Here is a 12,060-nt window from a genome sequence, read left to right on the forward strand (position 1 = left end):
AGTTACTTTTTCGTTAACTTAATTGGCTGGTAATTTCCTTTTTTTGAGTGCAGCAGCAGCAGCAGCAGCAGCAGAAACAGCAGCAGCAACAGCAACAGCAGCAGCAGCAACAGCAGCAGCAGCAGCAGAAACAGCAGCAGCAGCAGCAGCAGCCGTGTGCCAGTTTGGCATGTTTGACTGCAGCAGGCGTGTTTGGCGTGTTTGTTTGGTTTGTGTCCCTTGAAACCATCTGTGACTGACGGCTTCAGTTATTTTTACCCACTTGGAGCCTAAATGATGAATATCCTGTTTGGTGGAACATCGCAAACTGAAAACAAAAACATGCTGATGAAGAGGAAGAGGAGTTTCTCTTTTCAAGCGGTGACTTAAGCAATACTTGAAGAAGAAAAGACCCAAAGAGGCAACAGTTTGATTGACTGAGGAAGATGAGGAGGAAGATGATGTCTGTAGTTAACAAATGACTATGAGGATACTTGAGATGATGAAGACAATGAGGATCAATCTCCAAGGAAAGTTTCTCTTCATTAGATGAGGAAGAGGAGTGTCACTCTTTTTTTGTGATGGTCTTTTTTCTTGTTTTTTAGACTGAAAAATGTTTTATTGAAGCAGTTTTACCTCATTTTCAGACTTGACATGCATTTGTTTTGGTCAAAGCTGATATTTGACGAGCTCCAGTGAAGAGACCGAAGCAAAAGAGAAAAGGACACACAAACTTTTAAATGTGTTTTTTTATTGGATCAGAACCGATTAACAAATCGGATAAAAACTAAAATTGATCCACATTTTACTTAAACGTGGAAAAAACATCTTACTTAGTTTCATTAATTATGATTATACACTTTTGGCTCAATTTTATTTAATAATTCTCCTGATTTTGTTAAGCAAGTATTGCATTCACAAAGCTAGTTTTAGTAATAAAGCTCGCTTGATCTATCAGCCCAAATTAGATTTTACCCACATTCCATTTTCCCCAAACAAAAAAAGCAATGAAAACATGTCATTTTGCTCAGCATTATGATTTATTTTGTATTTTATTTTTGAGTTTATATCCCCCTGTTTACTTTGAACAATTGATGTATAGTTCAATGTTCTTTGTTATTGTCACCTGTGTTCTGAATAAAGAAAAAAAAACAGATTCAGAAGCTTAAATCTGGACAACCACCGCCCTCTAGTGGTGGGAAGTGATCCTGAGGGGAGGAGCATCCGGGTCATTTGGTCAGCTGATCTAAACACGGAAGCAGTGCGGCGGTTCCGTGTGGATCTTCAGCAAGTGAACTGAGTCAAACGAGACTCGTTCTCACAGAAATGTGTCCATTACTGCCGTTTTATACCTTTGTGGGTTAATTTAAAGCCTTGTTGTAACAGAAAACACATTTTATCTGTGACCGACGTGACAGGACGGTACCGTAAACCTGAGCGTTTGTAAATTCTTGGTAAATATCGATTTATTTAACGATGAGTTTCATGTATTTAGGGTAAACTGTGACAGTGATAATATCTAATGTTTTATTACCTCCCAAATACATTTTTGTGAGTGAAAATTCGGGTTGTTTTTGCAAGTTTGAATATATTCTACAATAAATTACAAAAACATTATTTTTTAGGTCTAAATCAAAAGCGAAATATGTAAAAACACTTCTGGACTTTTGGAATCTGCGTTTATAACAAGGAAAATGGGAATTAACTTGAGTGACAAGAATGTGATTATAAAGGAAGGAATGAGTTAATTTTTCTGTTCGTGGTATAAATATCATTTGATTTGATTTCCTCAGGATATTTTGATGGGAATTATTTTTTTTCCTTTAATAATTTATCTTAAATGTATTTTTTCTACCATATAAATAAGGAAAATGCAGATATGTGTATTATATAATGGATGATGTTATTTTTGAGAGATTTATTGTGAATGTATTTTCATAAGGAGAACATGAACTGATGACATTTAAATGCTGCATTTGTGTTGATTTTTGCCCTCAGCTTTTGGGAGAACGACTCCTGCGGCTCTTTGAATCCTTCATGCATCTGCGGGGCGAGCAGCGCCGCACGCCATGATCAAGGTGTTCCGCAGTCCGGGCCGCCATGGCTACGCCGTGGAGGCGTCGCCGTTCCTCCCCAACAGGGTGGCCTGCGCCGCTTCCCAGTACTACGGGATCACAGGTCGGGGTCACAGACTGGGGTCAAAGGATGTCAGACTGTCCAGCAAACACAAACAGAATAGATTCGATTTCACACTTTTAATTGATTTGTAGTGACTGCTGTTGGTCAATAAATGGTTGTCTAAATGCAGTCAGATCTATTTCTGGCTCTCAAACCTGGCAGGTTTGAGATCTCCAGGAAGTAAACATATCGTAGAACCTCACAGGCTGTCTGCTTTCATGTCAGTTCTTTGTGTTTTTCTGTTTTTTTTTAAGCTCTTGCTTCTCTGTGATTCCTCTCTGCAGGTTGTGGCACGCTGCTGGTCCTCGACGAGACTCCCAGAGGACTGGTTTCAGTCAGGAGGTACAGTTCTGGTTCCTAAATTGGGCGTCTGTGGCGCAGACATTGATCCGGGTCTGTGTTTGTCAGCTGGGAGTGGGGAGACGGCCTGTTTGACGTCGCGTGGAGCGAGGCCAACGAGCACCTGCTGGTGGCGGGAGGCGGAGACGGCAGCTTGCAGCTGTGGGACACAGCCAATCAGCACGCACCGCTGAAAGTGGCCAAAGAACACACGCAGGAAGTGTACAGTGTGAGCTGGAGTCAGACGCGAGGGGAGAACCTCATCGTCTCCGGGTCGTGGGATCACACGGTCAAAGTGGTGAGAGATGAATCCGCTGTTTCTGCTTCCTGGGTTTCTTTCTGCCCTCTGATTGGGGGTTCTTGCTTCTGCAGTGGGATCCTTCTCTTAGCAGATCGCTGACCACACTCAGGGGTCACGAAGGAGTCGTCTACAGCACCATCTGGTCGCCTCATATCCCAGGATGCATTGCCTCGGCCTCAGGTTAGTCAAATAAAAGTCCGGCTTTTTGGTGGCGGATTAAACCGTTTCCACAAAATCCTGTAGCCTGACTGTGGCAGCAGCTGAATCTGATTAGTTAGCTACTTAACTTCAATTTCTTAAGCCGCTGTATCTCTGTATTAGAGGCTAACCGGGCTACTGTTGGGCGAAGGCGGGGCTCACCCTGGACAGATCACATGCCTGTTACACGACCAAACAATCACACACACACACACACACAGATAGACACTCACTGCTGGGGTGCATCAATAAACCTATGAAGCGCATTTTTGGACTGCGGGAGGAAGCTGGAAAACCAGGGAGAACATGTAAAATCCACACAGCGACGTCCCAGCTGGAATTTGAACCAGAGGCCTCCTCACTGTGAGGCGAAAGCGCTGACCGCTGCACCACCGCACCACCCTACCCACCCACCCTACCACCCTACAGCCCAGTTAGAAAAGGCAAAACAGATAATAAAGAACATTTTAGAAACCAAAACAAAATTCCAAGAAACCAAAATGTAATTCCCCAAAAATACAAAACACAATTGTAAACATAAATCAATAAATGAAAAATAAACAAAAGTAATTTCCAGAAATCAAAATGTTAAAAAAATGAAAGGAGAAGAAATCGGAAAGGTTAGGTATTGTGGGACATCGCTGATGGATGATGACGTTTGTTCAGTTATTTAACAGCAAAACTATCTTCTGACAGGAGAATTTCCTTTAAGCTTCTGGCCACGCCCACTGCAAACGTCGTCATCCAATCAGTGATGTTTCATGGTATCTACCTTTTCCAGTTTCTCATCGTGTTTAACACTTTATATTGATTTCCAGAATTTTTTTCATGTTTTAGTTTTTGTTAATTAGTTTATTTCATTGTGTGCATTATTGTCGGGATTAATATGTTTATATATATTAAAATGTTTTTGCTTGAAGTGGTTTGGACTTCAGGGCCACCATAGTTTTAGGAAACGTTGTAATTCATCACGAGGTTTTTTTTTCCATCCAAATATTTTATTAATATAAAAAAACTGTGATTTTGTTCATCCAGTCATCACTAATCAGGCACTATTTTTTTATATAAACTTTATTAGCAAATATTGCACATACAAAATACCAAACATTAACCATCCACACTATATGTTTCATCACAAGGTGGTGCTGTTGCTGTTTTTAAAGGTTTGCTGCTTTGGTGAAACACATTTTACATCACAGGAAGCTGAGGAGGTTTTATGTGAAGCATTCAAACTTGATGAGGAGATAAAGAATGTAAAATACAAAAAAGTCCCTTTTCTGCCACTTTATTCTGAAAATCTGTCACTGAAAGTCCAGAAACAGGAGTCAGATGTTAGCATGAAGGCTGCAGGAATCGCTGCTTTCCTGTCGTCTTTGACACTTGTTTCCTTATTTGAGTTTCAAGAAAATACAAAAGAAAAGCTACAAATTCACTGAGTTGAATTAAATATTTTATGGTCATTGAGTGCAGTCGTCTGCTGGTGCTTTTGTATATAAAGATAGAAAAAACCAAATAGACAAATCCGTCACTCACACTTACACGTCCATTTACACGATATGAGGAAAACTCACGATATTAGTGATCAATAATGCGATGTTGATACAATTTATCGACCGATAACCTCCTGGGCTGTGGCGGTGACGCTGTCCGCCGCTGTGCAGCTGGAAAACCAGGCACGCATGTTGGAAAACTGTCAACGGAACAGCGGCGGCAGCACAGCAGCAGGTTCTGGCCCAGGTTCTTCAAAAGTCCCAGGATTCTCTGCTGGGCCTTCAGGGCAGAGGCGTTGGCGTCCAGGTTCAGGTCCTGCCGGATGGAAACGCCCAGAGACTTGAAGGCAGCCACCCTCTCCACACGCGGAAATGAAAAGTGGAGCCTTTTTGAAGCGTGACTGCTGGAAAAGAGCAAAGACGGATTACGGAATAAATCTGTTAGATATGCAGCGTGTGTGGGAGCAGCTTCTGCTTTTCTGAACATTTGAAAACCTGAAGAGTTTCATAAAGATGAACAAAATTCTCTGTGTTTTTTTAAATTGAATATCAGTGGATTTGAAAATGAAAACCATGAAACTAAAGTATTTAAATGAGTGCCAGTTACCTTTAATATTGTGCAGTTTGAGGAGGAAGAGGTGAGGAAGGTTGAGACTGTTCAATAAGATCGAAGACGAGGAGGCGATGGAGTCTGAGGACCAGCTGGTGCAGATGTTTGTAAAAACAGCTGATTTCTAAAGAACAATCAACGCGATAAGTGACAAAAAAAAGCAAAAAACCCACAGATGCACGCATGCATGCACACGTGCAGCGCGCAGACACGCGTGTTAATTGTACCTGGCTCGTTGTTGTGCGGTTGCAGGTGGTGTCTGGTTGTGTAATTGATGGCTGTGTTGCGTTTGTGCTTCAGTTCAGCCGTTAGCTGGAGGGAAGCTGCAGCAGAACACAAAGTGGAGAACAGAGCCGCTCTATCTGTTCAGGATCTGCGGGTTTCAAAATAAAGTGATTCAATTCAATTTAGCTGAAGCTGCAGCCCCCCCCCCCCCCCCCCCAACACTGTTCTGACTGAAGTCTGGAAAAACCATTTCTGATGGTAGTTTAAGCTGCTGACGGTTCCTGAAAAAATATTCATAGGAATAGGAAAAATGTATTTTTTATTCATTTAATTGAAAAAAAACAAATTAATGAATTGATTTTTAATTACAAAATCCAACATTTATTAATCAAGTCATATTTACTTTTATAATCAAGATTTTTCCCATATTTTCTGTGTGAAAATGAGCAATTTTACAAAATAAACATACAAATTGGATAAATTTAAAAGATTAGCTTTGTGAATACAGTGATTTAAAACATGGATGGGATAGATCGGCTCTGATGACCCAATGACCCGGAGAGAGATTAAGAACATTAAGAAAATATGGTAGGATTAGGGAAAAAAAAAAGCTAAAACTAGACATCTGTTCTTATAGCCGGGATAGGCTCCGGCAGCCCCGTGACCCCGAAAGGGACAAAGCGGTACAGAAAATGAATGAATTAATGTTTGGGTTTTGCCTTAATTAAGGAATCATTTTCATGGTTTCTTGAAGATTTAATATTTTTTTAACCTTTATTTACCCAGGAAATGTCCCAACATATTTTTTAAGGGAGTCCTGGCTAGATTAAATTTACAGTAAATATGTAAATATTTAAAACGTAAAAGAAATAAAAATGAGAGTTGATGTAAAATCGATACAGTTAAAAGTGACTTTTTCCTCCATTCTCAGCCTGGAGTGGAATCTCACAAAATAAGAGCATCGGAACTTAAACTGAAGTGTATTTTTAAAAAAAACTTTCTGTATTTATGACGTTTGTTAACACAGATTGATCAGTCGCCTCATATGAAATTGAACGACTTGAGGTTATAGTGAAGAACACGGTGATAGGAAAACAAGAACTCCTGCTAACACACCAACAGGTTTAGTGAGTTTAGCAGAAGCTCAAAAGGCCCACATAAAGGATGTGTTGCTCCGGGTAAACCTCAGCTCAAACACAGACCCTAAAACGTCGCTAAAGCAAAGAAGCCATTTCAACAAGGCTGCCATACGTCACACACATGTTTCTGGGTCGTCTTGGAGCGGTTTGGTTGGGTAGAACAAACGGAAACGGCTGTGAAAGCCTCGCCTCATGCTCGTCTCACGCTGCCGCGCCGCTGCAGGCCTGGTTAGAGCCGTGATGACAGAACAGCCGAGGATCGATGGACGGAGACGAGGGCTCCGTGGTGGAGCACCGCTGTCTCTCTCTGGATCAATGAGTGGTGAAAATGTGACACCATGGCGGTTTCATTTCAGGTGAGAAAGTCTGGGATTGTGTGATTAAAAGGAAACCAAAACATCTGGACTCTATTTAAAGTCCCAATACCATCATCTTCTGATCTACAGTCAGGACCATAAATATTTGGACAGAGACACATTCTTTCTAATTTAGTTTCTGTACATTATCAAAGTGAATTTTAAATAAATCAACTCAGATGCCATTGAAGTGCAGACTTTCAGCTTTTATTCCATGGGTTGAACAACAAGATTACATAAAAATGTGAAAAACTAAAGCATTTTTTAAACGCAATCCCTTCATTTCATGGTAAGTAATTGGACAATTGACTTCCATGCTATTGCATGGGCAGGTGTGGGCAATTCCCTTGTTATGTCATTATGAGTGAAGCAGATAAAAGGCCTGGAGTTGATTAGAGGACTCGTGCTGCATTTGGAAGATTCTGCTGTGAACAGACAACAAGCGGTCAAAGGAGCTCTCCATGCAGGTGAAAGGAGCCATCATTAAGCTTAGAAAACAGGGAAAAAAGACATGCCAGAAACTGCTACAGTATTAGGAGTGGCAACATCAACAGTGTGTTCCATTCTGAGACAGAAAGAAAGCACTGATGAACTCAGCAACGCAAAAAGACCTGGACGTCCACGGAAGACAACAGTGGTGGATGATGGCAGAATCATTTCCATGGTGAAGAGGAACCCGTTCACAACAGCCAACCAAGTGGACAACACTCTCCAGGAGGTAGGCGGATCAATATCCAAGTCTACCATCAAAAGAAGACTGCATGAAAGTAGATCCAGAGGCTACACTGCAAGATGCAAGCCACTCATAAGCCTCAAGAATAGGAAGGCCAGACTGGACTTTACTAAAAAGCATCTAAAAAAGTTCTGGAAAAACATTCTTTGGACAGATGAAACCAAAATCAACCTTTACCAGAATGATGGCAAGAGAAAAGTATGGAGAAGGCGTAGAGAAGCTCCTGATCCAAAGCACACTCCATCATCAGTAAAACACGGTGGAGGCAGTGTGATGGTCTGGGCCTGCATGTCTGCTAGTGGCACTGGGACACTAGTGTTTATTGATGACGTGACACAGGACAGAAGCAGCCCAATGAACTCTGAGGTGTTCAGAGACAAACTGTCTGCGCAGATCCAGGTGAATGCAGCCAAACTGATTCATAATACAGATGGACAACGACCCAAAACATACAGCCAAAGCGACTCAGGAGTTTATTAAAGCAAAGAAGTGGAATATTCTTGAGTGGTATATTGCTTCATAGGTTCGGTGGTTACCCTAAATTGGCCCTAGGTGTGAATGCGAGTGTGCATGGATTAGATTGTGGCACTGTGACAGAATGGCGATGCCACCTGCCTTTGCCAAGGATTGGCTGAGATTCCAGCAGCCCCGTGACCCAGAAAGGCACAAAACGGATTTAGAAGATGAATGAATTGAACAAATCCACTGAGGTACTGTCATTTCTGCAGATGTGCTTGCATGAGACCGTCCCTGGTTTTACAAAGTGTTGGCGTTGGAGAATCGCGCCTGAAAACACTGCGGCAGCATGAACGGCGGGCTGCACGGATGGTTGGGTCTTTAGGACAGTTGCTGGATGACAACGAGTTTGTCAAACCGTGTTAGTTAACGTTCCACACACTGGAAAATCGCTGTCTTATCTCAGCGTAGAGCCTTCCCCTCTGGTGGCATTTAGTGTTTGGTTTGAGAAGCTGTAGAAGACGGAAGTTCAAGAGGAAGACGGAGATTTAGGGAAGGCGAAGCGTAGATGGCGTCTGATGTGGATGAGCTTATCGGGGTTTCCCATGCGCCTCTCCTGCTCTCATCCTTCACTTCTTTTCCCAGCTTGTATGGGAACCACACAATATCCCCACCTCCAGCCTCGGAGCGCATGGACCAACGCAGATGCATCTGCAGCTGCAGTTTCTGTAGATCACCTGCAGTGCTGCCTGGACTGCAGCTCATCAAACCAAATCCTCACATTTACACCTCAGTTAAAGTGCCCAATAATCTCTGCGTTTTGTTAATCATCATTACCGTTAACTAAATTGGCAGCGATAAAATACGATCCTCTTCACTTCTTCATTTCCTCTTCAACCCCATTTTTCAGAAAATCTTATCGGTTTTGTTGTTTCTTCAGCTAATTGCTTCAAAGTAAGTTATCTTAAATTGATGTAATCTAGTTTGAAAAATTGCAATCACTCGCACGGTTGTGTTGATTCAGTTTTATTAGTCAATTAAAGCTCTCCATGGGGTGCCAGGTTATATGTTTGCATAAAAAAAGTCAATATGTAAAATGTTCTCAAACATTCGGCATTCCTCGTTGAGATAACTCTAGATTCCAGGGCTGAAACAATTCCTGGATTTGACTCAAAGCAGGAGGTGCAGTTCCTCTAATGACCACTGGAGGCAGAAGAAAGCGATCTGATCAAGTGTGCCAGAGGCTTTTCGGCTTTTTCAACACCACAAAGTCTGACTTCACCCTTTAGACAAATAAGGCACTCATTTGTATTTAACTTAGTGTTACTGTTATGATAAATGAACTATTGTTTTTTTTGCAAAAACATAAAGATTTTGTTTTTTCAAAATCTTGGGACGTTTTAAAAAAAATCCCCAGATGTTTACATGACTTCCTTTCACAATAAAAGACACCCTGTACAACTTAGCATGATAGCAGCATGATAATCGCTCTAAAAAAAACGAGCAAAACCACAAAAGATGAACTGCAACCTAGAAAGAGAATATTGTCTTCTTTTCTGTTTGACTGGGGTTTTAGAGGGGGTCCGATAGGGCCACACACCGCAGACATGGAGGCGAGCCGGATCCGGCCGGTATGGACGTTTTCCTGTTCCATCAGATTCTAAATTTGTTAAACCTTTGAATTTTAAACAGCAAACATTTATGTCCCGAAATATTATTTTCTATTTTGAATATTTCAGTGTTTTTAATTTCAACACATCAACATCGACGTGTTCTCAGATCGACTAGTTGTTCTAGTCAGACACTAAAAGCCACTTCTTCGCCATCCAATTTTTTTACATCGAATTTCTGGGCCATTTAAAATTTTGAGTCTAGAAATTAAAAACACTGAAATATTTAGGATGGAAAATAATGTTTCAGGGCGTAAAATGTTGCAGTTTGAAAATGCAAATGTTTAAAAAACTTCATAAAGAAAATGAAATCTGATGCAACAGACAATCCTTCATAGGCCAGTGGGTCGTAGTTTGACCCTCTGGTCTAAAATGTTTGACTTTGGTAAATTAGAAAGTGGAACTGCTTGAGAGATTGTTGGTGCATTATGGGTACTGTAGTCATGAGCCTGGTGGAGTGGAAGCTTTTTGTTTTGCCTGATGCGGCGTATAGTCTGTAAAATACGTTACTTTTCAGGTTGCAGACCACTGATCTATACATTTACAGAACACATTCTAATGCTGCATGTTTTTATTGGACAGATTTAAAGTCATTTCTAACAGCTTTTACAGGAAAAGTGGGAGAATTTCTTTCTGTTAAGTGGGAAACAGAAAAAAAGTCCTTAATATTATTAATATCAATTAGTTTAATTCCATCAAAGTGTCTCTGTTAGGAGCAAAAAACTTTCTTTAATGTTAGATTGGAAATAGTTTCAATAGTTCTGTTTTTAGATCTAATATTTCTTCTCTGTTCAGCTTAATAAATACTTCTGTTTCATATATATATACATGTATATATATATATATGGTTAAAAGCTTTCATTCATCCATTATTTTTCTGCCACTCGTCCCTTTTTGTCCGTTTTTTCCTTAACTGAAAGCTGCAATGAGACAAATCTCAGGAGAAAGAAGCACGAAGGGTTCGGTTTGCATTTAATTGCCTCAATTGTGTTGGATTTCACGTCTTTGCTCTGCTACCTCCTTACTCCTCCTTTTTCCTGTTTTTGAGGTAAACACTGTTATGATAAGGGCTGATCTCCATGAAATCTGCCAGAGAGGCCCCTGGTGGGCCCCTTGTTTGTGCTGCAGTCACCTACACGCTGGCTGTGATCCCCGCCAGCCCCCACTCTGGAAATTACATTCAACCAAAAGAGGATTTTAAATGCAGATGGCAGAACACAGAGTGGGAGCCCCCTCACTGTGCCAGGAAAAGGAGGATTTCATCTCCAGCAGCTGGAACTCCATGTCAGGATGTTCAGCTGGATAAAAGCTGGAATTCTTCAAGGACCTGGAGCAGAATCTGTTTTTAGGAGTTAAGGACATTTTGGTACTTTTTGGGGTTTTGGCAGTAAAAAAGAAGCAGGGTGTCTTGATTTACTTATTTTTTTTTTCTTCCATAAACATTTCTACATTCAATTAGCAGGAAAAGCAGCAGTCCTGTTAATGGTGGGCATCCGTTGATTAGTCAGGAAAGATCAATATGAGCCAATTAGAGAATTGGGTTCACTTGCTCCGCCTCCGGTCAGGAAGTCATGAGTTTTATTGCAAAAAGCAGAAACCAGTTCATTATGAATCCAGTAAGACGCTGATTACAAACTGGAATCTAAAAATCTGTTCTAAGATTTGGAGGCGGCTGCACGGTTAGCGCTCTCAACTCTCATCCAGAAGGTTCAAATCCTGGATGTGTGGACCCCACCCTCTGGTAAACATAAGCCGGGATAGGCTCCAGCAACCCCAGACTCTGAAAGGAGTTCAGCAGGATCTGAGAATGGATGGATGGATGGATGGATGGATGGATGGAGGGAAAAACAGTAGCATATTGAGCTGTGGTGCAGTGGGCGCCCTGTTAGACTGGTCTGTGTGACAGTTGGTATTGGGATACGGGAAGAAAATAAACCCACAACCTACGTTTTACTGTGACATTTATGATCTGATTCTCAAGGAAGTTTTATTTTGGAAAACTATAATATATATTTTTTTAATCTTTTAATTGAAATATTGGAAAGATAAAATACAAAAACACAACTATAAAAAAATGTGTTTAAGACAAAATTCTTTTTTTCTACTTTGCATGATGGAAACGTGAAAAATTATGATATAAAAGGGACATTGAATAATAACAAAAGCCTAGCAAACAAACAAAAACAAAAATGAACTGGTCTATCTAACTCGCCCTAAACATTGATCATTTTTTTGGTCTTTGGTTTTTTTCAAAGAGCAGGTTTTTTTCAAATATTGCAGTTTTAAGTGAGTAGAGTTCAGGTTTTTATTAGTAAATTTGCTTTTTTGAACAGGAATTTCTGCCATAGATGAAACTACATTTACAAAACAAAACATCCCAAACCTT

General features: G+C 40.8%; 1 protein-coding gene across 1 annotated transcript in view; it reads left to right on the forward strand.

Moving 5' to 3' along the window:
- The first annotated feature begins 1,209 nt into the window (after positions 1-1,209).
- pex7 (peroxisomal biogenesis factor 7) overlaps positions 1,210-12,060 on the forward strand; it is a 29,520-nt gene continuing 18,669 nt past the window's right edge. The window contains exons 1-5 of the mRNA XM_004083318.4: positions 1,210-1,433; positions 1,978-2,157; positions 2,442-2,499; positions 2,566-2,794; positions 2,869-2,977. Coding sequence (XP_004083366.1) covers positions 2,049-2,157; positions 2,442-2,499; positions 2,566-2,794; positions 2,869-2,977 — 505 coding nt within the window. The 5' untranslated portion in view covers positions 1,210-1,433; positions 1,978-2,048. The remainder of the gene's footprint in view (positions 1,434-1,977; positions 2,158-2,441; positions 2,500-2,565; positions 2,795-2,868; positions 2,978-12,060) is intronic.

The sequence above is a fragment of the Oryzias latipes genome, chromosome 24 (assembly GCF_002234675.1).
Source record: "Oryzias latipes chromosome 24, ASM223467v1".
In the NCBI taxonomy this organism is placed as follows: domain Eukaryota; kingdom Metazoa; phylum Chordata; class Actinopteri; order Beloniformes; family Adrianichthyidae; genus Oryzias; species Oryzias latipes.